General features: G+C 35.5%; 4 protein-coding genes across 5 annotated transcripts; 1 reads left to right on the top strand and 3 right to left on the bottom strand.

Moving 5' to 3' along the window:
- Positions 1 to 229: 229 nt before the first annotated feature.
- LOC141840039 (pentatricopeptide repeat-containing protein At1g71210, mitochondrial-like) lies at positions 230 to 4,465 on the bottom strand. Of its 2 annotated transcripts, XM_074727920.1 has the most exons (3): positions 1,610 to 4,450; positions 542 to 658; positions 230 to 451 (listed from the first exon to the last, which is right to left on the bottom strand). In XM_074727920.1, the coding sequence occupies exon 1, from the start codon at positions 4,448 to 4,450 to the stop codon at positions 1,685 to 1,687; it is 2,766 nt and encodes a 921-aa protein (XP_074584021.1). In that variant the 3' UTR covers positions 230 to 451; positions 542 to 658; positions 1,610 to 1,684. The 2 variants fall into 2 exon arrangements, with proteins under 2 accessions (XP_074584021.1, XP_074584022.1); XM_074727921.1 differs by having other exon boundaries at positions 230 to 658; positions 1,610 to 4,465.
- A 1,566-nt stretch (positions 4,466 to 6,031) lies between these two features.
- Positions 6,032 to 16,523, bottom strand: LOC141837437 (MADS-box transcription factor 6-like). Its single transcript, XM_074724841.1, has 8 exons — positions 16,339 to 16,523; positions 9,956 to 10,034; positions 9,196 to 9,263; positions 8,629 to 8,728; positions 7,020 to 7,061; positions 6,745 to 6,786; positions 6,514 to 6,644; positions 6,032 to 6,143 (listed from the first exon to the last, which is right to left on the bottom strand). Exons 1-8 carry the CDS (start codon positions 16,521 to 16,523, stop codon positions 6,032 to 6,034), a joined length of 759 nt encoding a protein of 252 aa, XP_074580942.1.
- Positions 16,524 to 17,760: 1,237 nt separating this feature from the next.
- LOC141840878 (uncharacterized) lies at positions 17,761 to 22,417 on the bottom strand. The gene is made up of 6 exons (XM_074728967.1): positions 22,125 to 22,417; positions 21,799 to 22,025; positions 20,212 to 20,322; positions 19,562 to 19,717; positions 18,925 to 19,166; positions 17,761 to 18,354 (listed from the first exon to the last, which is right to left on the bottom strand). The coding sequence occupies exons 1-6, from the start codon at positions 22,415 to 22,417 to the stop codon at positions 18,031 to 18,033; spliced, it is 1,353 nt and encodes a 450-aa protein (XP_074585068.1). The 3' UTR covers positions 17,761 to 18,030.
- Positions 22,418 to 23,280: 863 nt separating this feature from the next.
- LOC141839040 (protein REVEILLE 6-like) lies at positions 23,281 to 26,331 on the top strand. Its single transcript, XM_074726690.1, is given in 9 exon segments — positions 23,281 to 23,492; positions 24,187 to 24,244; positions 24,561 to 24,684; positions 24,755 to 24,928; positions 24,998 to 25,085; positions 25,087 to 25,115; positions 25,521 to 25,630; positions 26,037 to 26,081; positions 26,083 to 26,331. Coding segments are annotated over 9 exon segments (795 nt in total). The 5' UTR covers positions 23,281 to 23,358; the 3' UTR covers positions 26,116 to 26,331.
- Positions 26,332 to 26,986: the final 655 nt, after the last annotated feature.

The raw sequence follows: 26,986 nt of genomic DNA, 5'->3' as shown, positions 1-26,986 counted from the left end.
GCCATTATGTATTTGCAAGTAAAACTTGCTTGAAGAAACGGTTCCATTTCTTTGTACTTTATGTCTCTCAGCAAAATAGGCAACTTGGTTTTCAACTAATTCCAAGCATGCTACATGTTCCTGAAAAGTATCACTCTAAATCTGATCAATTTGTTTGTTGCTAAAGTTTTCATGTTCCAGCCCTATTTCTACAGACTAAGAAAAAGTGCACAGCAAATAGAACCTGATATAATTAAAGATGTAAATAAATTTTTTACTGTCTGGAATACAATTGAAGCATGGGATGATTATTGGGCTGACAGCTTCCTTCAGCATGAAGAGAAAGCTTGATGGATCAATTGGACTTCGAAGGCAAGCCTGTAATCAATGGCAAGATTGGAGGTTGCATGGCTGGATCTCTTCTGGTAGGTAACTTTCTTATTTTTGAATTACAGATATCAGTCATTGAATCCTGAGGAAGAGGATCAGTATTTTATTTGGAAACAAAATTATCTGTTAACAGATGAATAACATATAAATAACATAAAATCAATCTGAATACACTCTTTTTTTCTGCAAAAGGTGAAATCCATCACCCCAACAGTCCCACACGATCGGCCCCACACAAGATATGGACAGACCATAGATGCACAGTTTCGTGTTCTCAAGAAAAAATAACCTGTGAAATGATTACTTGGAAAAATCAGATATGTTTAACATGAATATAAAAGGAGGCTTATATATCATACATGAATTTTGTGTTTAGCAATTTTGGTTTCACTGGTAAGTCAAAAAAAAAAAAAATTGACCCAGTTATACTCAAGTGGCATTTCGGCTAAATCCCTCAGAACATGGGAAAAGAGTAAAATTCCATTCTAGTGACATTCATTGTGTTTTCCTATTTTGTGTGTGTATTTTTCATCTCAGCTAATGAGGCAAGTAAAATTTCAAGTAATTCTTCTAAAAGATTACATCCAAAAAGGAAAATACAAAGAAAAAAAACCCTTCATCCTTAAGATTCAATTTTTTCAGTTGGATTTATGGTTACAAAGAACAAATATTCCTAAATGGAGAACATCATAAGAAGGATTAGCAACATTGGAAATTCTAGATTTGAAATTATTCAGTTTTTTGGGGGTTCTCCTACTTACACGTGCCATATGTTGGATGTCCTTTCCCACATTATTCCACTAAATTCCAAATTAAGAGGTTTGGATGCTAGCTTCCATATGTAAGCTTGATATAATCTCAAGAGCAACAATCAGGTTTGTGCTTTACTATATTGCAATTGCATAGACTAGTTAATATTTATGAAGTTATGAGATTTGTCAGATAGGCACCACAACAATTTGAAAGTACAGTCAAGAAAACAGTGGTTAACACTAATAAGTAGAATCAATAAAAAAGGGAATTAAGCCATAATGTACCCTTCCAAATTTCACATGCATTAGGAATCATTCATCGAGCATCAACTTTGGTGATAAATAGTAAATACTAATCAGTTTCTTTTAACAAAATAATCATGTTCAAATTGCTTTGTTGACAGAATGGAAAAAGAAAATATACATAAGCACAAGGATAAAAGGCTAAAAAGGCCAATAAAGATGGGATTATGATATCTAATTACTACCTGCTTAGTTTGACGCCATGAAAAGCACCGGAATGTTGTAGGACATTAAGTTTGCATTTGTAGTAACCATCTTCATTAAGTAGTGTTGTTATAGATCCTCATTGTATACCAGGTCGGGTGAAACCCATTACGATACATTTTTTCCATCCATCTCTCAGCTTCACTTCTATTACCTAGTTTGCAGAAACCATGAACTAGAATGTCAAAGCTCCATCTGTTTGGCTCAAAACCTTTTCTGGACATCTTATGAAACAACTGACAGGCAAAATCTATTCTCCCTTCCTTACACATGCCCCGCATTAACATATTGTATGTAAAAACATCAAGTGGAAAGAATCTTTCAAGCAATTCATCCAACTTTTCGATACGTTCCTTCATTCTGATTCCACCAGAAAAAGCGACAACAAGATGGTCAATAATTGAGCTTGCAGATCTCGCTGCTCCTGCATTGTTACTCTCTCTTGACTGAATCCAGGCCCGTCGAAGATCCTGACTCTTAAGTGTGTGCAAAATTAACACATTGCACAAGAATGCAGAAATTGGGCGGCCAGTTTCAAGGAAGTCCTCAATAACTTTCACAAGAGTATGGTAATCCTTGTTAGAAGATAATTCAAGAACAAGATCTTCATAACATTGGAGGCTTGGAATGTGCCCCTTCACTCTTGCCTCCTTCCAGAACATCACAGCTTGCTCTACCTTTCCAGCTTCACAAAGACCGGTTATAAATATATTGTAAAACTTGGTCCTAGGTTCATGTTGGTTGCACATGTAGTTGAAGAAATTAAACGCATCACCTATCTGTTTGCTCTTCAGATAACTTTTGAGGATGAGAATGCTAGTATCAACACTGGGTTCGATCCCTGCTTTCTGCATCATGTAGTACAGTTCCTTTGCCATTTCAGGCTTTTTAGCATGTGCAGCTCCATCAATGAAGTAGTTGTAGCATGTGTTTTTGTGTAATTCCTGGCGTTCCAATTGCCTGTTTAGTAGGTCAAGAACCTCATTAAGCTTGCCCATTTCACATAAGCAACAAACAAGAGACCTGTAAAGGCTTTGACTTGGGATATGACCAAACTCTTGCATCTCAAGTATGAGCTGTGGAAGCACATCAACCTGTCGCAATAAGATAAATGCGTGGATCAAATTAACATATGTAGCCTTGTAGCGTCCCAACATACTGGCATCCTCTCCGCTAAGTATCTTGGGTATCAGGCAAGCCTCTTCTAGATTCCCAGCTTTAAACAATGCTGACATATACCTAGCAAAAACAACAGGCAAAGGTTTCACATCCTTCTGAAGAGCACCATCAAGCAGCTTATTCACCTCATCGAGCCTTCCCTCTTGGCAAAGAAAGTTAGCAAGAACATTGAAAGTCCGCTTCCCAGGGAAGTGCCCCTGTTGCATGGAATCCTCCAATATCAAGCAGACATCGTTCACATTCCCCCCACGACACAAAGCATTGATCAGATTATCATAGACCCGTGAACTTGGATCGATGCCAAGGTCCCGTCTAGAGTTATACAATAACAGAGCAACATCCACCATCCCAGCCTTGCAGAAGAAGCAGAGAGCTGAGTTCATAGTCAGTCGGTCAGGTGCAATACCCTCTTCGATCATTTCAACAAGCACGTTGTAGACATCCTCAAGTCGGTTCTGCTCCAACAGCCTGAAGACCAACTCGCTGTAATGGAAGCTCTCAGGGATGTAGTCCTCCGAGGACTTCTTGCTCACTAAAAATTCTAGCACGGCATCAAGCTTTCCAGCACTAACAAGGTTTCCAATCCAGAGACCGTAAACTTCGGTGAAGCCGAACTCATCAACTATCCTTCCTGCCTTTTCAAATTTCCCTTTCCGGCAATAGGCTCGGACAACGGTTCCCACCATGTGACTTGCAACGGTGCGGGAGGTAATCATTGGAGAAGCAGCAAGCTCGCGGAGACGAGTCTCAGCCTCAGCAAGCCGCCTCTGGTAGCAGAGGCTCTTAAGTTGGATACAGGCAGACACAGGGCCAGTGATACCGCCCTCAGACATTTCTCCATGGAGGGCGTCGGCGAAGTCAAACATGGAGGCCTCGACGAGGGAGTTGAGGAGGACATGGTAGGCGAAAGGATGGAGGTCGAGGCCATGAAACCGCATCCGAGCGAAGATCTGGAGCGCCTGCTCCTGCTTGCCAGCGACCGCATAGCCAACCACAAGTGTGTCATTGAAGCGAGGGGTGGGACCGATGGAGCCACCATGGAGGAAGGGACGACGGCGGAGCTCGGGCGATGAGGAGGAGAAGGCGCGGAGCCAGTCGATGATGACGGACGCAAGCTGTGCGCGGGAGAGGAGACGGAAGACGGCGTGGTAGGTTCCGCGAGAATGAAAGTAAGGGTGCTGGTGTCCGGCCCAGTCGAAGAAGCGAAGCCGCAGGAGAAGCAGGGCCCTCCCGGTAGCGGAGGTGACGGAGGGGTGCGGGCTGTGGCGGAGGAAGTTGACGACGAGGGGCTCGGAGAGAGGGATGCGGAGAGAGGCGAGGGAGGAATGGAGGGATCCGTCGTCGGGACAGGAGTCGAGGGCGGCGTAGATCCGGTCGAGCAGGGAGAGCGGGTCGGTTCCCAGTCGGAACCAATTTCCGACGGCGGAAGCGATCTCAGACGAGCTGGGGAAGGCGTCGGGATGCCGTTGGTCGAGCGGATCGAACAGGGAGAGGAAAGGGGGAGGGGCCGACGGCGAGGGCGTGGCGGACGAGGTGGAGAAGAGGAGGACTGAGGAGTATCGAAGAGGAGGCGGAGGGCGGAGGGGGGAAGAGGAGGACGAGGGTTTGGGGAGGAGGAGGAGGCGGCGGAGGAGAAGGGACATATCAAAGGAGAAGGGGAGGATGTGGTTCGGCGGCGCCGCGGACGAGGTTTAAGTTTAAGGGCGTCGCCGCCGACCACCACCTGTTCAATTATCGATTATTTATTATTTATGAATAATAAATAAGAAATATATTTATATTTAAAAAATCATTTTAAAATGATAAAAAAAACCACTCTTTTTATATTCTATCAATGTATAAAAAACATAGTAAAACATCTTTTAAAAGTCATTAAGAAAAAGTAATAAAAGATAATAAACAAGAGGAATAAAAACTCACAATTAGTTATTTATTATAGATCTTTTCCGGGGGAATGTATATATTTAGTTTAAATCTTATTAGAAAAAAAATGAATTGGAAAAAAAAAATCAATTTCTCATACATCTAATCCCAACTTTAATGAAATAAAATTCAATTATTGAGTATTTGTTAAATTCAGATGTCTATGCGTCCATAGAGCGGATGACTCATTATTTGGATGAATCATTTCTTTCGATAAAAATAATATTCTATAAACACTTGTTTGGAATCTCCTTTATCAAACTCTAAATTTTACTTTTCAAAATCAAAATCTATTAAGGAAGAATCTTCTAAGGAATTGACCATGATATATTTTATACATGCATAATATCTCTCAAACCAAATATAAATTTGTATCTACTATTTAATATTTTTAATATCGATAATGGTTCTAAAAAAAATTTCTAAAAGATGGTGAAATTTAAATATTTCAATCCTATCCAATTAAGGAATCATAACATACATTTTTAGAAGAGATTTCATCTGTCCTTTCTCAATTTTCTTTAGAGAAAAATTCTATTTTTTTAATCTCTTTCTAGAAAAAATCCTTCTCAAAATATAGAGGATAAATTAAATCTATATTTAAATTGAAACTGAAATACCCATACAAGTTCTTTTCTTCTAAAAGAGATAGATTTATATCTGAAAAAGATTGACAGTAAATTCTTTTAAAATTAATTATTTGTTCCTATATTATAGGTGTTGTAGAAATGTCTATGATCAAGTAAATATCTCTACGAACAAATGACTTAGATCGAATTGGAAATGAAAAAAATTGCACAACAGATCGAATGGCTCTACAAGCTAAAAATAGTTCTTCGATCAACACTATTCATTGAATGCTACAAATAACAACAAAAGATTCAAATGAGAAGTTTCATTTGATCAATTATGAACTAAGGAAAATATGTAACTGAATGCAAATAACACTTCCACCATTGCAATTTACTGAGAAATAAAATATAATTTTCTTATATCATACCCCAGAGAAAGATAAATTTTAGTTTTTTCTGTAAATGTTTCTTAGGAAATATTTTACAAAGGCACAATATTTTACATGGAACAATATAATCTAGCAGATTGTCTCAGAATTCATAAGTTCAACACTAAGTCGTCAACTTATTATCACACACAACATAAGCCAGCTGGGAAATTAGTTGAGATCAACAAAGTACGCAATAAACTTGCATGGTCCGTTGAACTGGCTATAAACTTACATGATACATTGAATTGGATTCAGGAATCATTCCATGGCCTTACCAAGATAGTGATCGATCCATAGCTCAAAGAGGCCAATAGTTATTCTCGAGCGATATGTTCCCTGCAGAATTGGCTGCCGATCCAGGATGATCAAAGTGGTACCTGCCAGTCAAATCTTTCTTGGTCAAAGTCAATCTAACAATCCAAATTTGAAACATTTGCAAGAGAGAAAACTAAAATACAATTTAGTCAAGTCCGATACATAAAGCTCACGCTGTATTTTTATGTGTGTGTGTTTTTTTTTAATTTCAATGTACTCATGCTCGATTTTGATACTTAATTATAAGTGATTAAGAAAACTTTCATTGTTATTTTCTCTCTATTTTCTTTAATGATAATAGGGAGAGAAAGCGAAACTGAAAAAAAAATTCATAATTTGCATGTAATTCATATCCGATCTTTAAATTATTTAATTTTATTTTGATTTATATATTTTTATATTTGTAACAAATAAAATTATTTAGAGTGACCATGCAGAGAAAGATTTGAAGAGATGACAATGTACCTTATTTGCTGAGTTGGCTGAGATTCCATGGTGTTTTGTTGAGGAAAGGGAAATGGATCTGTTTGTATCAAGACGTTAGATTGCCAATTACATCCTTGAAGATCTCTTAAAGATTGGGTTTCGGCCTCAAGCTGTAAAAGTAAGTGCCGTACGATACAATTACCAGCAAATTAAAGGTTGTTAAACAGCAAAGTAGTTGTAGACAGTAGTGTTATTAGAGCAAATTAAAACCTTGTCCCTGAGCTGCTTGTTAATCTCTTCCAGATGACGCTCCTACATGCAACAATCAAGAATTTATTGTCTCATTTTCTGAACAAAGTCAGCTCGTAGTAGATGTTTTATTGTGGCATTTGAAATTTAATTAATTAATGGAATTTACGTCATGCAAATCAAGGAACTATAGCTTTCCCTGAGGATTAGCGAAGAAAAACAAGGCAAAATCCAATGTGGTGATTGCACTATAGCTAATTCTGAATTAATTATAGTAAAAACAGAATTATTCTTACTTTTGTTTGGAGTTCTTCAATGCTTTCCGATAGTAGTTGTGTCTGTCAACCAAGTAATATCAGGGGAAACTTAGTATAAGCTCAGAAATGTAGTAACGGTAGATTTGATAATGGTTTAATTTCTAAAAATGCTCTGAAGTCAAATATATCCATAAAATGTAGACATGAAGTTGAAATACAAAAGATTGATGAATGTATTAGTTGCTTTCCCTTCAAAGATAAATTCAAAATTTGACATTGAATCTATAGTAATGGATCAACGTTATCATTTGCGTCAAATATGTTATGTGATAATATAAAGTTTGACATCTATGATCATCTAATCATTTATTATCTTTGATTTTTGAATGTGTACTGGTCTGTGCAAATTTCAAGTGTCTGTAAGATGTTTCTATTTGCTTGTTAAGGCCTGTGGTCTATTCGATTTTCTTTTGATTGTTTATATTATCCTTTCTTTCACTTTTATGTGTAACTGATGCAGAAAGATCTAAAAGATTAGGCCGTGTGAGATACTATAGAAGATCAATAACAATCCATACAGGTTGCGTCTTCCGAGTCACTTGAAGACTTCCGATGTTTTTAATATAAAGCATTTGAGTCCGTGTTTGGGAGATATTGATGATATATGAACTCGAGGACGAGTTCTTTTCAACTTGAGACGACTGATGCAGGATGATTTGAAAATTTTATTATTATTTTTATAATTTGTAGAGTTAGAGTTTTTTTTATATATTTAGAGTAGTTTTACAAATTTCTATTAGTTTTAAAATTTTTTATTTTTTAATAGAATTTTTAATTCCGTTTAGGATTTTTAAGATTTCGAGTTTGTTAAAAAATTTTACTTTTTATTAAGAATCTTTCTTTTCAAATTTGTTAAGAATTTTTTTTATTAGAAATTTTTCTTTTCGAGTTTGTTACGAAATTTTCTTTTTTATTAGAAATCTTTCTTTTTAAATTTGTTAAATTTTTCTTTTTATTAGAAATTTTCCTTTTTATTAGGAATCATTCTTTTCGAGTTTATTAAGAAATTTTCTTTGTTTATTATGAATCTTTCTTTTCAAATTTGATCTTTCTTAGGGTCTGAGTCTGCAATATAAACATCTTATAAGTTGATGTTTATGAAACAATTTTGTTGATTAATAAAATTTCTCTTTTTTTGATAAAAACCCTAGAAGTCGCATTGTTGTGGCCTTTTACTCGTTTTTCTCAAATTTCTTAAACTTGTTTTCTCTCTAATTTTCCTTCAATCTTCTGCCTCCAGAATAATCACCATTCTGTCCGACGTCAATAACCACATATGAAATTTTAACTAATTGTATAACACAACATTATAATAGTATTTCATCCAACGTTTCAATTATTTACGGTCCATCTTCAAATTTTTGAAGTCAACTTTATCTAGAATGAGGAGAGATGAAGTTGAAACAAAGATGGATGAAGCACAAATTTCCATCCCATTTCATGAGTCTATCTTCAAAAGAACAGCTACAAACTAACTAACCCCAGGAAGAATATGAAACACAAAATGTGAATCATATATGAAATTACTGCACAATAGAATTGTCGTTTAGTAAATTTGTTTATGTTCAATAGTTGACAAAAAGCTTACCCTTCTCTTCCTGGCTTGAGATAGCGTTGATTCAAGTTGACGTTCAAGTTGTTGTAGTTCTTTCCCATTCAGTTGTTCAAGGTCTTCTCCAAGTAAATGCCTAAACACAATTGATCAAGTGTGAAAACTTTATGAATGGAAAGATATGTTCATAATGAATCTAGTAGATTTCACAAAATGACAAGTACCAATTCAAGGGAATATTTGTTTCATCTGTAATGTTTATTTTTGAAAAAAATAAATTTAAAAATTTAAATTATCTAGAGGTTGAATTTTTATATCATTTTACCTCAAGTACTAACATCATTAAGTTGGCTTATGGAACGATAATGTGATAATTTTTTAACTTGATGAACTATGACAAAGAATGAAATATACTAATCTTTGTGGCTCATTGTTCCATTAAATTAATGGTATTAGTGATTTAGTTTTCAAATGGTGAAGAAAAATTTGACAATTTTAAGATTTAAAAGAATATTTAAAAATAAATAAATAAATATGAGGATTGAAATGATATTTTATCTAAATCAAAATATCAAAATGATAAATTTTCTATTTAGAACATACCTGTAGGAACGCTGTAAAGACTCATATTTTGCCTTCAATTTGGAAAGTTCATAATACCAATTTCTTGTCTGCACAAATATAGAAATCAAATGATTTTCACATATCTTTGAAACATTATCTTAAAGCAACTAAACAAACGAAAAATTCTTTGGTTAATTAAATTATAATTAGTAAAGCAAGATGAAATTTATTAGCTATAAAGTCAAACAGATTGAAAACAAAGTCTATATGTCTAGAAATTATTATAACTTTTATATATCCTTCAATGAAAATTGAAGAAAAAGAAATTTAATCATCAATGCGTATAAGTGTTTTTATCATAGCATAATCTAAATTTTTTTTAAAAAAAATACTTACATAAGTAACAATATTACCTTAAAAAAAAGACTAATTCTATGACTTATCTCTCCATCAAACTAAAGCAATCAAGATTGTTGTAAATATATTGTAAATATAGATTTATTGCATGCATCTTTAATTTTTTTTTCTTAAATAGGAAAACAAAAATCAAGAACCAGTAAACAAGTACATGTGTGAACTAAGTATATACATGTAATCATCCTAATATGCAAGCATACAAAATATGAAACTAAAGTAAGGATATCTAGTTATATCAAAATAATTTCATGCAATGTAAGTATATTAACGAACTAAAATGAAATCATACAACATACAACATAAAATGAAATGCAAATGATAAAAGAAAATTAATTAGCAATCAACAATAGTAGATATATTAAACAGGCATAGAAAGACAAACCAATATCTCTTGATCACCAGGTTCATACTCTTGTGATGCATAACAATGATTTTGATATCGCTCAATTATTTTATTTATTCTGCATAACGAACAAAAAAAAAACTTTAGTGTAAAACTCAAATGATTTAGTGTTAAAATGAGTACAAAATCCACCAAACTTGCATTAATTACATGAATACTACAACGTTGGCATACAACTAAGAAGTAATATTTGTAAGAAAAAAACTCAAAAAATTACTTGTATTAGAAGTTATAGATAAACTAAAGGTATCTTCTAATTAAAGAATATATAGCAAATAACTATAGTTACTCCAAGATGAATATTTGTGTAAACTGATATGGATTTTCATTTTCATTCACAGTTTTAATGTTGGAATTTGAGAATCTAAATTTGATTCTCGAATTTAGTAGTTAATATAAAAAAGATCTATATATGCTCTTGATTTGAAATTAGATACTATGATTAGAAATGCCCAACTCATGAAAACCAATTCAGACTTTATTTGTCTTGTTTAAACACGAGTTGACGGATGAAGTTTTTATCCAAAATCCAATGAAGCCTACTAATTGTAGATAATTTAAATAAATTTTTGCTGGGTAAGACATAAAACCTGAAGTTCTCGATCTGATCATGTTTTAAATCTAAGCAGAATTCATAGTGATGAAGCGATTGAATTTCTTAAGAAGACTAACATGTGCGGTGAGCGTGCCCGTAGTAAGTCATTTCAGATTACTCCTAGGATCTACAAGTGAATTAAAGGATACAAGACAAGTAGTACGGATCCAGGATTTCTGGAGATAAAGTAGTTGGGGAATAGATTCTGCGTTGCTTTGGTCATCGCAATGAGCTGATAACCAGTTATGAGTTACCTATTCATAAGTCAGATCTCTCTCTCTCTTCATGGGTACAATTATTCAACCAAAGTTAACAGTTCCCGAAGTTATGCTAGAGAGAAAAAAAAAACAACCCCAACATATTTTCAAACGAGATTCAGTATTTTCTTAAAAACTTCCAGCTTATTGCTTTTATTTACTCAGTCATCTTTATATTGTCTTCTGACACACTATGAGTTGCTGCGAGTATTTTATGGTACATGCTACGCCCGTTTTTTAGGCGTTTGGATCAACAGAATATTGGTCTACAAAATACAAATCTACCTTTTTTCCAGGAAGAGGGACACTAGAAAGTACTTTAATTCATAATGACATTGAAGTGATAGATTTTACGGAGCATGAGTAGGATCTATGTTTAGTCTCGTTTTCCGATTTCATAGTTGAATACTGATGGCCTTATTGCATCAATGAATCAAGAAAGAAATAAAGAAGAGAATAGGTTTCATATATTTGAAAGCATGGGTGTTTCACATATATGTCCAACAGTTGAACTGAAAATATTGTGTTTGAGGAGGATTTGAGGTAGAATGAGCATTTCAGTCATGAAGGTAGGGGAGTGTTTTGTTATGAAGTGCCTTTAAAAAATTATCATGAGATTTACAGTGCAGCTTGACAAAAGAAAAGAAATGCAGCTTGATATGAAGAAAAGAAAAAGGCAGTCTGCGATGGCGGGTACGTAGCCATTTCATATATTGCATTTTAATTTAAGGTGGAAATTAGTCTAGCAGTTTATCCATTGTCATTTGTTCTTCAGCTGAAACATGCTTAGGTTTTCAAACTCCTGTTCTCAGAGATCATACAGGACAATGTTTCTTATGTTTCCGTTTCTAGGTACAAGCTCTTGAAACTTTTAAATAATCAGATATAATGAGGAATTTAATGTACTTTTTCCTTAACAAATGATATATGCTAATTACCTAATTAAGGACCAAGACAAAACATTATACAGTCGTATTTTCAGATCAGTTTTAGAGCTAGTTCGTAATATATTGAGAGTTATAATTTCTTCTAACTACAATGATGGTAACTTCAGCTACTATTTTATTCAATTTTATTCTTTAAATGTTACTACAAAATGAGAGATTAAACCAGGCAAAGTGCATCTCCATTATTTTCCTTAGTCTTTAAACACACATTGTTGTGAGTTCGGTTATTGATTTGGCCTCCAATGAATCAGTGAACTAGCGGTGCCGGTTCAGTCCGGTTTGTTAATGGCTAGTTTATTAAAAAAATTTAATTTTTTATTTAATAATATTTTAGTAATATTATTAATGGTATATTCAATATGAATTAATCTATTCTATCTTTCCATTAAAGTTAATTTTTTAAATTTATTTATCTTGAATTTTCTGATGTGAGACTATTGTATCTTTCTATTAAAACTAATTTTATAACCTATTTATCTTGAATTCTTTAGTGTGGGACTATTCTATCTCTAACTTATTAAATTTATTAATCTTATTTATCCATGTTAATTATTCATAGTCTTATTTTATCATTTTTTCATTTAATATTAAATGTAGAAAAAATTAATTGATTTGCATGATATATTCTATAATAAATTTATCAAGGAATATAATTTTTTAATAATAAAATTATATTTATATATATATATATATATATATATATATATTGAAATCTATCATTTAACCTATAAAATTAATTAAAAAATATAACTTATATGATATATCTCATCACATTAAAATAAAATAATATTAAATAAAAAATTATTGGTAAACAAAAATATTTCAGGATTTAATATAATATTTTTTATCTACTTTTGACTTTTTAAAGCTCAAAATAACTTGTAAAGAAAGAAGTAGAAGATTTAATATCGAAATAATTAACAAACTATTTAACTTTAATTCTCCTATATTTCAAGAGGATACATAGATAACTGTGCAATTTTTTTTATATTTATAAATTTGTAAATTTAAAAAATATTTTTTAAAATATAATAATAATAATTTTGAACCACAGTAAACTGAACAATAATCAACCATTTAGAACTGTGGACTGTAACCTTCTTAAAAAGTTAAGATTAATTATCAATATTTTTGGAAGCAGTTCTGAACCATCAATTTTGAATCATGGTCGAGTCTAATTGTGTACTTGATTGTGCCTTAGCCAAGAGAGTCAGTTTAGAATTGAGAGTATTGACCTGATCATTGTCATGCATGCTCGATCTATGATTCTACATAAGAAATCCTAGCTACCATCCTATCATAGTGCATCAAACAATTCACAACAGATATAAGATCATGTCAAATGTCCACATAAATACTAAATATCATTCGATTAGGATATTAGGCCAACCTCATCCTATACCAACTAGTGAATGCATTTAGTATATATCATCGTCCATCTTCAATTTTATGTGACAGTGAAGCCCAACAAAACTGTCTGGTAATTAAATAATCACCAAAAAGACATGGTTTATTTACGACAATTTTGCCTAACATTATATGTTAGGTTATAAAGTAGATATATAGGAAAGATAGATAACTTTATCATGATACTGATGATATACACTATAGAGATTCAAATATAGAACGTCTAGAACTACCAAAAATAAACACATTAAATTCCATGTTGGTCTTGACTACATCAGTGAATTTGATTTAGGTTAAATTAATAACATAGCTTGGAAAATGAAAAACTCACATAAGGCATCAAGTTGTAAGATATTATTATTTCACCTCTAACTTTCAATATCCATATATACTATAATAAACTATAATCTGGTAATTAAATAATCACTAAAAAAAGATTTATTTAAGACAATTTTACGTACCATTATAATAAAATTATATCTTAGGTTATAAAGTAGATATCCAGGAAAGATAGATAATTTTATCATGATATTGATGATATACAATATAAAGATACAAATATATATAGAACAATATAGTTATTTAATTCTCTCGAACTACCAAAAATAAACACAATAAATTCCATGTTGATCTTGACCACATCAGTGAATTTGATTTAGGTTAAATTTAATAACAAAACACTATGGTATGTGAAGGAAATCATCGTGTACACTTTGTTTAAGAGGCTAAATGTTATGGATATTTTACCTAATTAACTAATGCCTTAGTACACTGATTAAAAGATAATTACAATATGACATGCAACTATAATTAAATAGTAATAGTAATAATGTCTAACATATTCTATAAATTGATGAAATGATATCAGGTACACTTTATTTAATAAGTTAAATGTTATTAATATGTTAAATTAAATTTATTTTGCACCTTTGGTGATAAATAAATATATAAATATAATAGCTTTTCCCCCTAATTTTTAAAAATATAATTTAGTAATTTTTCTCGCTAAATAAAGGGTAATCCATTGTTCACCATCAAACATTATATTGATTGGACACTTTTATTTAGAAATTTACATATGCATATTATGCCAAAGACAAGATAACCAATGAGTACATTAAACAAAATATATAATCAATATTCTAATAATATATTTTGTTGTATATAATGATAATCACTTTCTCTGATTCTTTGGAATACTTAGTAAAAAAGTTTTTTTTAAAAAAAAGAAAAATATAATAGCATGAAAACTATCTTTTAGTTTGACCCGAAATATAATAGAAACAAACAATGAACATCATTATTTTTAGATTAAAGTATACAACATTCTACTCATAATTAATCATGTGTCTAATTATATGTTGACTTAATGATACTATCCAATCAACAAACTACTTATGAAAATCATGAACATTTTGTATAGATATTATAATTGATGTTAAGAGTTTATAACCCTACCCCAAGCATTAAACCAATCAATATATAAAATTGACTTAGTTGAGTCAAATTCACTTTATTGTATGTCCAAATTCAGTTTGCAATGGACTTAGTTTAGTCTGTTTCTCTTTATTTTTCCAAATCTAAGTAATGAATAGTATCCTATTAAATTTTGAATTAAACAAACTACATGTACTTTGTAAATTTAATTTCATATCCAATGAAGAAATTAGAAATTAGCCAAATGATTAATTGTTATCTAGATCCTAATACCCATTTACCATTAGAAACTTTAACAAAAGTATCATTGGACTAGAAATTAGTGGACTATAGATAACAGCTTTGTAAATTACTTAAATCTCATATTGACGACCAATGAAGCTCAGGAGGATATAGTTTACATACTGATCACTTGTGAGCACTAAACTTCTAAACTAACAGAGTTCACAGAGTTGTATTTACGATGTCATAATTAGTGTTCATTTATGACCGCTAAACAAAAACATACGAGTTAGGGTTAGTCTAAAAGAATGCTAAGCAGTTAATATACCCGGAAAGAAAAGGGAATGAAGTGTCTAGGCATCGACGAGATTTTTAACAAACAAACCAGAGAAAAATTAATTATTTTGTTTCTTCAAAGCTATTAAATTTAGGAACTATAGCAAAAGGCGCTGATAACTAGGCTAGCTAGAAACTTTAACCTAATCTTGGACAGAAATTTTTTTTGTTTCTTAAAAGCTATGAAAATGGAGGGCAAAAGGCATTGATAACTGGACTAGAAATTTTAACCTAAACTTCAACAGAAAGAATGACCTAGAAAAAATTTCGCTTCCAAAAATCAAGCAATATAATTTACTTCATGTATGTGAAAACCCTAATCAATAAAAGGTAATTTTTCCTGCTTATTGTCCTTGAGGATTTCAGAAACAAAAAGTTAGTCCCCATTCTAAAAGACTAAAACCATATATCGAACAGCATGAGTCTCCCTTATGTTTTGACTCTCTCACTCTAGGGTTTGGGCAGATAATACCTTTATTTTTCATGATCTCGCCTCTCTATTCTGGCTCCACACCATGAAACCAGAATAAAACCGCAGATCTTAGAGTTCATGAAAGATCTCGAGTAAAAATGATGAACTTAAGATCAAGGGAGCAAAACAAGAAACTTGATCAAGGAGAAGAAAAATAAAGAAACTAACCTCTCAACTTCTCATGCCACCATCTCTTCCCATCCCATCTTGCAACACAAAAAATCGCCATGGATGTGTATATTTATAAGCGTAGAAGCAAGAAGAAGAAGAAGAGTAAATCAAAGGGGCATCGTGTCGAGCAGAGATTGGGTGGTTTCTTAAGATGGAAAGAGCAATAATGACAAAAAAATAACTCCACCACTCCGGTTTCTATAAGCAGATCCCTAAAGTCTACAACCTATCCCACCTTTTCCGGACTTGACAAGAGCAACACAAAAGATTTAAAATAGCCAGGGAAAGAGAAGAAACCTAATCGAGTCCCACCAAATTTGCAGGTTTTCTCTTTTCTCGCTAGTAAAAACATAAATATCTTTCCCCTTTCAGCTCACAGTCCGTGGCCGTAACCATTCTAAGAAACTTATCTACCTACCTTGGCAATCAATATCTACATGCATCTGAATCCAATCACGATATCTATAAATCAAAGAAGCGCATGAAGTTAAAGGGAGAGCGGAGAGCGAGTACTCAACTCTGAGCTGCTGCTGAACTCGAAGAGCTTGCCGCGGCTGGAGAAGATGACGAGCGCGATCTCGGCGTCGCAGAGGACGGAGAGCTCGTAGGCCTTCTTGAGCAAGCCGTTGCGGCGCTTGGAGAAGGTCACCTGCCGGTTGACCTTGTTCTCGATCCGCTTCAGCTCCACCTTCCCTCTCCCCATGGCCGATCGAGCGAGCGAGCGAGCGAGCGAGCGATGATTCGATCTCCCCTCTCCTGATCTTCTCTACTTGTTCATGTGCTCCCGATCCGCATCAATCAATGCACGATCGAAACCACCAAAGCATAAAGGGCGAAAAGAGACGGTGGTGGTGACAGAATGCAAGCAAGGTGGACCTGTGGACGTCCTTTCCTTCTCACAATTTTTCTAAAAAAAAAATCCAAAAATTATTATTATTATTATTATTATTATTATACTAATTTGTACGGATAATGCGGAAGAATTTTATTTTATTTTATTTGAAAAAGAGATTTAAGCTTAACTCCAAGGTTTAAGGAGAAAGATTAAATTAATTACTTTCGTTGTTCTCGTTACTGCGGATTCCCTGCGGATGGGCAAACAGGATGCTTGTAAACGAGCGGCCGAGGCTGTCGTCATTTTGCGTCGGCATCGGTTAGGACGGTGAGTTCCTGTGCCGGAGTGGGCACGGGATCCGGACGATGGAACCTTGACATGGTCCGTATTGTCCGAGGGAATCATTTCGTGGCTGGAAGAGGTTTCGCGTCGGGAGTCGTGACTTGACAAGCTGCGTTGAGAGGCGAGATCGTTATTTAATTTCCCGCCAAAGTTTTAACACGAGCGGTAATAATTAATTATTTACTCCAATTTAAAAATTTTATTTTTTTATTGAAATAATTATTTATTTTAGTTTTCTTTTTTATTTCCTTCCACTTCATTTTACAAAGTATATATAATTCTTTCCGATATTTTATATATATATAATTAGAAAAAATTAATCTACGATGCATAATAATTAAAAATTAACCAATAGATATTTAATTAATTACAAAAGTATTTTATCATTATATCATAGCTCCGAGGGCAAATTGGTGAGATAGTTTTTTGCAAACTACTAAATAAACTGAAAATGTTCAAACAAAATTCGACGAGCGTGAACAGAGGCCACAAGGATCCTCAAAAACTATAAGATTTTCTCAGGCATTTACACGAACACTTACAGTTCGCCCTCTTATGGTTCTGTCAGGCATTTCCTCAAACAGTTTGCAGCTCACTTGGTATAGTGTCCAACGTCACATGTATCACAACCTGAGATTGAAATCTAGAAGATAGTTTAGAAACCTATTTATGCATAGTTGTGCCTCAACTATAAAGTTGGAAACTTGGAATTAAGCACAAGAGAAGAAAATTTTGAGACAAACTAACACTTTTGCAATGGCAGCCAAAGCAATCTTGTGGCAGGAGACCAATTTTTAATGAAGTTTTACAAAGAACAATTTAGCAGATGAAGCAGGAGAAATAACAGAGAAACCAGAAGAGGAAAGGATAAGTTATGGCAGCATCGAATTTCAACTCGTCGAGTCGTTATAATGCTCCTCGTGTTTATCTGGAAATTCAATGCTGAAGAATGACGAGGGAGGAGTCTCAGCCTACAGAGAAAGATCATGCATTAGCCTTTTGAAACTGTGGCATTGCCTAACATTTGGAAGTGCTACAGCTTCTGGAGGACATAAGCCCCGAACGCAATGCCAAGAAAGGTTGCTATTGCAATCCCAAAGATGCCTGCAAGGATCCCAGGAACCACTAAAGAGCTCCAGCCCTTGGCGGTCGCCATCCCGCAGGCTGTGGTAGGGCCTCCGACATTGGCATTCGAGGCTATCAGCAGCAACTTCTTCTCAAGGCCGAGCAATCGTCCAACTCCAAGAATTATGGCAAGATGCACAGCTATTTGGATAGAAGCAAATGCAAAGATGCTAGGTGTTGTGTTAATCACATTCCAAATACTACCATTGGCTCCAATAACTACAAAGAACACCTATCACCAGAAAATGCAGTTTTAGCATTGCAATTGGACGATTAACGAAGTTAAAAACTATGCTTGAAAGTGTAATTTTGACGGCTAGAAATAAATTGTATTGTGCATAGAACGGAGAGGACAAGTTACTTCATAGGAAACTAGAAACATGAATACAGAGATGAGGGTAGAACTGACAAAAGCTTTATCAATTATGTGTCTGGTGAGAAGCAAATCTAAATTTATTGCAGATTAATAGTGTCAAGGCTGATTCATGCAGACCATGACCTCAAAATAATCAGCTTCAGCTCATGATCGAAGTGACTGATGGTAATCTAGGAAATGCTGTTCTTTATGAACATTTTAAAATCTAGTTTTGAGATTATGAGAGTCATTCTGTTCATGCTTTCCAGCCTACAGGTGAAACTACCATAATCATTGCATGCATAAGATATACGACGAAGAGGAACCATGAACATTGTTGCTTGTTGATACTTGAGTACATCATTGAGTATTGCACATCACAGGACAAATGATAAAGAGGCCTATTATCATCCCCAAATCATGCAAATATTTAGCATGTAATTTTACCTGCATCAGAATCAGAGCCATCGCTTGACCTGCAGGAGATAGGCTACCCAGTTGTGATGGGAACAAGGTTGCCAAGGCCACAACTATTGCTGTTATGCAAGGAAGATTTCCTCCTTGAATGCCAAAATACTTTGTTATAGAAGTAGCCGCTTTGCAGATTGCAAATGAAACAAACAATGCTGTAGCACTTTGCAAGACAGGTAGCTTATTTCCTTCTTTATTCTCAGAGAGGAGTTGAGCATCTGCAAAGTTAAAGACTTTATCATTTACAAAACCAAATTTTGCTTCTCTTGACATCCTATAAACTTTGATTCTTGCAATTATAGTAGATAGTAGACATTTAAGTACCAACATGTAGTTACTTGCTTATTATCAGATGGTTCGCGGAGACCACAAGGAACAACCATTCATAGTTTGCGACTGATTTGTTCATAGCATATTGCATTTCACTAAAATGTTATTCAATCACATGAAGCAGCTAGAAACTAATTTTGTCAAATGCCATTCTTTCCCATTCATATCTCAAAGACAGTAAATGTTAATGGTTTATTAAGTAAACCTATTAATACGAGCCCGGTTTCGAAATTGTGGAAGGAAAAAGATAAAAGATCATGAAAATGTGTGTAAAAGAGCATACCATTAGTAGAGAAAGCAGCTTCAGCAGGTATTTTAGAGGCTAATGCAAAAAGAGATGTAAAATATACTGCACATATAACGTTGTCTGCAGCTAATCCTGCTGCTAAAACTGAAGGAGAAACACCAAAGTACTCTGAAACAGCAACATAATTAACAGCTGCAATCAAATTGAGACATTGTTTCAGGTAATGTACTTGGTTCAAGAAATTGCAAAGCACCATTTAATTTGGCATCTTAAGATTGTTCATCTCAACTTCATCTCATAGGAGATGATACAAAATATAGAAACTGAATCATAATGGAAAATCAGGTTAATTAAAACAATGTAAAGAAGCTTGGCGTATCACAGCTAAACAATTATTTGAACTACAAGATTATTATCTAGTCTAAACACATCCAATCATTTTCTCCACTAGTTGTATGCTCGGACTGATGGAGTATGAATAATTGAGAGATATTCTAAGTATGTCAATTCAATTTACATGTGAATACAAATTCATTCATCTCAGACCAAAGACACTTATTTGCACCAAAATTCAAACAGTGTCTAGGAAGCTGTACAACTTTTATCTTCCTAAATTGATCTTTCTTTGTTGAATATTTGAGCTGAGAGAAAAATATGATAACCTTGCAATTGTTCTCAAATCATACCTCCACCAATATGTCTGCTCATCAAAGCGGCTGCAATCTTCCAACTATCAGATCCAAGTGATCGCATGGGAACTAAAAGGTATGCTACTATGGTGCCAATTGTTGTGGCAACTGCATACAGCAATATGAATAGACTTAGAAACTTTAATCAGATGTGTAAGAAACAATGATCAAAGACAGTAAATAAATAAGGAATTCAACAACTACATAAGCCCAATTGACATTCTAAATTCAGGGAATAAGTATGATAAGAAAGTGTATGTGTATGTCTGAAAGAGTTGAGTAGAACATAATTATGGAGATGGCTAGTTGATCTAGCCAATTACCTGTCTCATCAAATGTTGTCATTTGAAATGTGCCTAAGTAATTTCATTCGACGAGTTGCTACAGTTTGAATTATCGAAAACATAGTGATGTGGTGGATCTTAATTAGCCTTACGTGGTAGCGAAGGTCAAGAAGCGGGCCGATGTGTTAAGTCAGAAAGTTAATAGTCAATCTTAGGTGGACTAGTGCTCTCATCCCGACCTGTATCATCTCAGCCTCTTGGCCATTCCAGCCTTCGACATCTCGATCTCTCGGACCATCTCGGAGACCATTCCGACTTCGACCATATCGGTCTCTCGGCTACCTAACCTCGACCATCTCGGTCTCTCTCTCGGCCATCCCGACCTCGACCATCTTGGTATCTAGGTTTCTCGGTTCCTCGGTCATCCCAACCTTGACCATCTTGGTCTCTAGGTCTCTGGGCCATCCCAACCTCAATCATATCAGTCTCTCAGTCATCTCGACCTCGACCATCTCAGTCTCTCTTTTGGCCATCCCAACCTCGATCATCTCCGTCTCTCGACTTTCCCGACCTCGACCATTTCAGCCTCTCGGCCATCCCGATCTCGACCATCTCGATCTCGATCATCTCGACTTCTCTTGGCCACCTCTGACCCAGAAGCTGCCAAAATCCTTCAAGCGTGCAAGCCCTACCAAAGGATCAGGACAGTTACGAGGTTGTCAGACCCAATTCCTTAGAACCCCTCGTGTCTGCACCTATAGCCAAAGATAAGAATAATCAATACTGTCAAACCACAGGACGGTTATGAGATTGACAGACTTGGTCTCTCAAATGCCTCATGTCAGGGCCATCTAGCAGCCATGTCCTCTCAGCCCCGATGTCCACCCCCAAACCAACGTGGATATTCCTTCTCATAAGTATATAAACCCTATCGAAAGTATGAAAAACTCTCACCTCCTCAGCCTCAGCAATTTCATATGCTTCTCATTTTGATTCTTCTTCTTCTTCGATATTGATTTGAGCGTCGGAGTGATCTTATGGAGAATCTCCGACACCTGACTAATCTGAAAGTTCGTTCAGCTTCTTCTCAAGTTCCTTTGCCGGTAGGACTAACTGTGTGTGAGGTGGAGATTTGTTGACTAGTGACTTGCTCCACGACATCCGGCCGGAACACATAACATTTGTAATTTCTTATAGAAGATCTAAAAACAAGCTAAAGACGAAATGAGAATGAGACCAAACTAAGATCGATACAGAAACAAGATTAGAAAAACAAAGTCATCAGGACAACGCAACGTGCCAGATCCCACCAAGAAAGCGATAAGGAGAGCTCCGGTCGACTTGAGCACGCGGCGTAGGTCGGCGTTGAAGAGAAGCAGCGGCACAGCTACAGGGAGCAGGAACTCGAGCACCACACGGTAGGCGGCCGCATCTGGGGCGACGATCCCCGCGCTACTCGCCGCCAGGCCGACCAAAGTGCTCACCAGCGCGCCGCTCAGAGCGCTGCCAAGCTTGGTCTTCTCCGACCTATAAAAGCCCCCAAATAGGCATTCCAGTAAATTAAAAAAAAACAGCAATTTTAGGTGAAATAAACTCTCTGGATCGAGGAAGGAATCGGGGAGGAACCAGATTCCGAAGGCCCCAGCTGCGAACAGAGCCGTCCAGTTCCCCCATTGATCGCTAGGAGAGATGATGGGGGCGGAAAAGTTGTGAACAGCGGCGATCGTCGGCCTCCTGCCGACGACGAAAGGTCGACCGCCATAGCCGCGAGAAGATAGCGAGGAGGAGGAGGACCGCCTCGGTGCGACGGAGGGGTGAAGCGCAGCGAAGTGGACCTGCGAATCGGTAACTGTAGGCGAAGAGAGAGAGGAAGAAGAGGCGAGGCGGGGGAGGAGGAGAGAAGATAGAGAAGACGCCATTGCCACAACACAGTGGCCAACTTGGAGGAGCAGCTCAGTTCCATTAGTAAGTCAACTAAACGGAAGTTTGACTTTCTAGATCTAGTCAACGATTAGTCCAGAAACCTTTTGAATTATTTACAAAAAAAATTAACAAATAAATTAATATATAAAAAACCATTTTTTAAATAAATAAATAAATGTTACGACATATTAAAGTAAATTAATTTCAAAATTATTATACATAGAAGTATTTTTTTATCAAACTATTTTTTACAAATTTAGTTAATATTATGATTAAATTAAAATAGTTTTATTTTTAAAAAATATTTCTCCAATTTACCGTTTAATTATGTTTGACTAATTTTAAGTTAATTGATAAAAATCTATTTTTTATATAGTAATTTTAATTAAATTGAAATATTTTTTTTTATATTTTTAGGATGGAAACAAAATATATTAGGTGTGCTATTTTGATGTTAAAAAAATATTTTTTTAATAAAAATAATGATAATTCGAATTTTATTTATTTTATATAATAAACTCATCTGATACCCATCAAACGCGCGTCCTCAGTGTCAAGTTTATATGCGTCTGTCCGCAGCGGGTCCACATTATTGTTGAAAAAAAAACACGCATAATTTCATGGTTTCTTTCGCATAGTGCCTCTTAAGTCTCGCCACGTGTCCATGCCTACTTCCAAAATTCTTAGCCACCCAAAAACCCCATTAAATTTGTGGGCGCGCCCAGCCGCGGCGCCACATCCACAGCTCGAGACGACTCCGACCACGGCCGCCGCCGCCGCCATCAGCCACACCACGATCCCAAAGTCCACGCCTTCTCCCTTCCCGTTTACGGTGTCTGCTTTCCCAGGAGCAGCAGAAGGCGGAAGCGGCAGGAGAGAAGTAGCGTCGCCATCGGTCTTCTTCCCGCCCGAGCCCGACCTACCTGGGCCCACACCCATGGCCCTCCCCGGGATCTCCCCCTCGGTCGAGGACGACCCCAGCAAGAAGATACGCAAGCCCTACATAATCACCAAGTCCCGAGAGAGCTGGACTGAGCAGGAGCACGACAAGTTCCTTGAAGCCCTCCAACTGTAAGAAAATTCCATGCTTTCGATTGGATTGTCTCTTGTTCTTTCCCTTTCCTGTGGTTTTCTTATGATTGGAGCCAAATTTTATGGCTTGATTTGTATTTCTGCAAATCGGATCTGGTGCTTCTCAAGGATGTGCCTACCCTAACAGAAATTGATATCTTCTTGGTTGGTTATGGAAATTTTGGAATCCTTGCAGGAAACAAAGAGTCTGGTTAGATCGTGGGCTATTTCTGCTGTTTTTATTAAGATTCTGACTTTTCTCTAGTTGTACAAGTGCATCAGTTGTTCCTCTTTATGTTAGTGTGGATAATTCTCGCCTTCGAGGGCATAGTTGAGTTGGTTACGACGAGGTAGACTTGTTGAAGTGGGTAAGGGTCAAATCTCGACAAAACCGAGGGAATGCCCTCTCCGTCGTGACCAACTACAGTTTCTCGATTTACTTTTTCATAGATGATCATAGGGTCAATCGTGTGGAAACATTAGGGTGGTGGAATCCACCTTTTGTTGAAGAAGGATAATTCTCATATGACATGACTTCTCATCTAAAGTATGCATATTGTCAGACCTTAAATATTTCCTAGCATGTTTAATGCATAGGAGCATCATGTCACAGTTTAAACCTATTTACATATGAAATTTTGATGTATTGCAAAATACTTTAGTACTCATTAATGTTTATCTTTTGGATTTGCAGTTTTGATCGTGACTGGAAGAAGATAGAAGCCTTTGTTGGCAGCAAGACAGTTATCCAGGTAATCTGGAGATATCTCATTCATAAGTTTATGCAAATGGCAAGAAAAGACAATGAGGAGTAAAACAGATACACAACTTATCTTACTTCTCTGTCCTATAAGCTTCTTTCTTTCTATTTGCTTACCATGTATCATATGCCATTGAAGAACAAATTTTCATTATATTAAAAGGATCAAATTTTAGGATTTAGTTTGTTGGTTCTGCAATTGATTTCTTTTATTTATTCCTTACCTCAAGGTCTCCATTCTCCCTGAGTAACCTACTTCAGATGCAGTTTATTGTCAGAATCCATGATTTAAAAGGGTTTTATTGCAGATAAGGAGCCATGCACAAAAATACTTTCTGAAGGTTCAGAAGAGTGGTACAAGTGAGCATGTTCCTCCACCTCGACCCAAGCGGAAAGCAGCTCATCCATATCCACAGAAAGCCCCTAAAAATGGTCAGACTTGTTCATCTGAATTCTCAGATTTCATCCTGTAATCCAACTCACATATTTTCTGGAACTGCAGCTCAACAGGTACTTCCTGGAACTACTCCTCTACAACTTTCCTGTTTACTTGAACCTGGTAATGCTCTTGCAATGGATACATCTTCCACGCCTAGAAAATCTACCACCAGTATTCCAATGCTTTCTAAGGTTCAAAGTTCCCCCCTTCCTGTCAATGCATCTCCTTCCACAACAGGTTTGATCCTTACTCTACCTTTAGTAGCTTGACCTTTCTTTTTCAAATGATTAAGTTGTCACTTTGCAGACAATATGGGACCTGCTGGAGTAACAGCTGCAAATAATTGTTCTAGTAGCACAATCAGCCCTACTGCCTGGCCAAATTCTGAATCTGCATCAAGACAATCATGCCACAGCTCTGCATGGTGAGCTCTTACTTTTTCCACAATGCATTATCTAGGCTACTAGCTTATCCAATTAACACAGAAATCACATCAGCTGCAAGGGCTTTTTGATGTAAACAGAAAATAGAGAGACTTTAAGGAGGCTTGAGAAATACCATTTATCCTTTTATGGAGGTGAATTGTCCATGTGAAATCACACTAACTACTACAAGATCAATAAGCCATGAGTTCCAATTATTTGGGTTAGGTTCATGGGGTGGTTGGTGTTGATGTCGATGCTCATGCGGTTCCTAGCATAAGTTTTATGTTGGGTCTAACACAATCCTCTCAATATGATATCTAAAAACTGTTTAGTATTAATTTTATGCATGCTAACCTTTCCCTTTCTCTTGATTGCTTTCTCATCTTAATTTATGTTTGATACAGTTATGCCAGATTTCGCTCGGGTATACTACTTTCTTGGAAGTGTCTTTGATCCTAGCAGTACTGGTCATTTGGAAAAACTGAAGGAGATGGATCCAATTGATGTTGAAACAGTATGCAATCTTCATTATGCTTCATCTTAGTGATTAATTTCACTAACAAGGAAATTATTACCCTTATTTAATCTGCAATGGTTATCATTTTATATATATCTATGATCTATCGTCTTTGATTTGATTCTCACCATCCACTGTGATTTTATGCTTGTATAGAGTGATTATCAATTACTTTAGAACATCCAAAAAGATATGTAGATACAATCAAAATATAAGGTGAAATAACCTTTCATAGAGTTTAGTTCGTCTATGGCACACCATAATCTGCTTGATAGTTTCCTGCTGAAAAAGAAGAACTTCCAAGTGGCAACTTCCATCTTTAGGGATAATATCATCATCAATTATTGACTCATGTTTGTCCTAATTCTGCAAAGAAATAACAGTTCCTACCATCAATGTGCAGGTGTTGCTATTGATGAGGAACCTGGCCATCAATTTGATTAGCCCTCCCTGACTTTGATACCCATGTGAGTGCCATCTAACCTTGCACCAGGAGTTTCTTGTATCTTGCTAATCGAAGGCCGTTTGTTCAGCCATTTAGCGACTTCCATGAACTGATCGACTAGTTTACACTCACTCAGAGAAGGTTACTCTCGTTGTACAATGACGGTGCAGAAGATGTAAAACCTGACATTCCAATTAACTTACTCAAAGCTAGTGAAACTGCTGCTCCATTTATGTAAGTTCTACCTTTCTGCCTACACATGCCAGGTTAAAGGTGAATGATGAATGCCTCCAATTGGAATTTGAGGATTGTTCAAGGTCTTGAAGGTCAGAACTGCCATTATATCGAGCCTTCATGGAAGTCAAAGTTTGGCATCCAATTTCCTCATATTATGTTGGATCTTGTACAGAAGGTAATAATAATGCCAGTTATGTGGAATAGCTCCATTTTGTTTTTTGTTTTGGTTTGTGTATACAACAGTTTTGACATGCTTGTGAAGTTATGATGTTTGATTGGGTTGTGAACCTGTGACTCACTCAGCAACATTATTTATGAATTATGAATAAAAAACTGTTGATTATTAAGGTTTCATGCTGTGTGATAATCCTAGTTATTATCTATCTTTCAGATATTAATGATCATTTATGAATATTCTTATTAGGTCTAACTCAGTATATTGGATCAAAGAGTGTTTGTTAAAAAATAAACAAATTTCCTTGCAGACAAAGGAGGACTAAATAGTATCACAATCCAAATCATGACAAGAAACTGTTGTAAATTGAAGAAATCTACTTCATGAAACTGACAGACAGCAATCATTTGATAGCCATGTCTGTCTCATGCATGCAACAAGTCAACGTACCCATCAGTTCGAACAGTCAAAGAACTACTAGTCAAACACTCGATTC

Source organism: Curcuma longa, chromosome 11 (genome assembly GCF_044706935.1).
Source record: "Curcuma longa cultivar G26 ecotype Majalengka, Jawa Barat chromosome 11, ITB_CL_G26_1.1, whole genome shotgun sequence".
Taxonomy (NCBI): domain Eukaryota; kingdom Viridiplantae; phylum Streptophyta; class Magnoliopsida; order Zingiberales; family Zingiberaceae; genus Curcuma; species Curcuma longa.
This window is presented reverse-complemented; position numbering and strand designations above follow the sequence as displayed.

Excerpts from the sequence above, each read along its gene's own strand:
- LOC141837437 (XM_074724841.1), bottom strand. The coding sequence starts at position 16,523 with ATGGGGAGAGGGAAGGTGGAGCTGAAGCGGATCGAGAACAAGGTCAAC. Across the intron at positions 10,035-16,338 it reads GAGTTCAGCAGCAGCTCAGA|AATAAATAAAATAATTGAGC; the intron begins GTTGAGTACTCG and ends TTCGTTATGCAG. Across the intron at positions 9,264-9,955 it reads CTGGTGATCAAGAGATATTG|ACAAGAAATTGGTATTATGA; the intron begins GTTTGTCTTTCT and ends ATATTTGTGCAG.
- LOC141840039 (XM_074727921.1), bottom strand. The coding sequence starts at position 4,450 with ATGTCCCTTCTCCTCCGCCGCCTCCTCCTCCTCCCCAAACCCTCGTCC.
- LOC141840878 (XM_074728967.1), bottom strand. The coding sequence starts at position 22,417 with ATGGCGTCTTCTCTATCTTCTCTCCTCCTCCCCCGCCTCGCCTCTTCT. Across the intron at positions 20,323-21,798 it reads CGCTTTCTTGGTGGGATCTG|TTGCCACAACAATTGGCACC; the intron begins GCACGTTGCGTT and ends TGCTGTATGCAG. Across the intron at positions 19,718-20,211 it reads GAGCAGACATATTGGTGGAG|CTGTTAATTATGTTGCTGTT; the intron begins GTATGATTTGAG and ends ATTTGATTGCAG.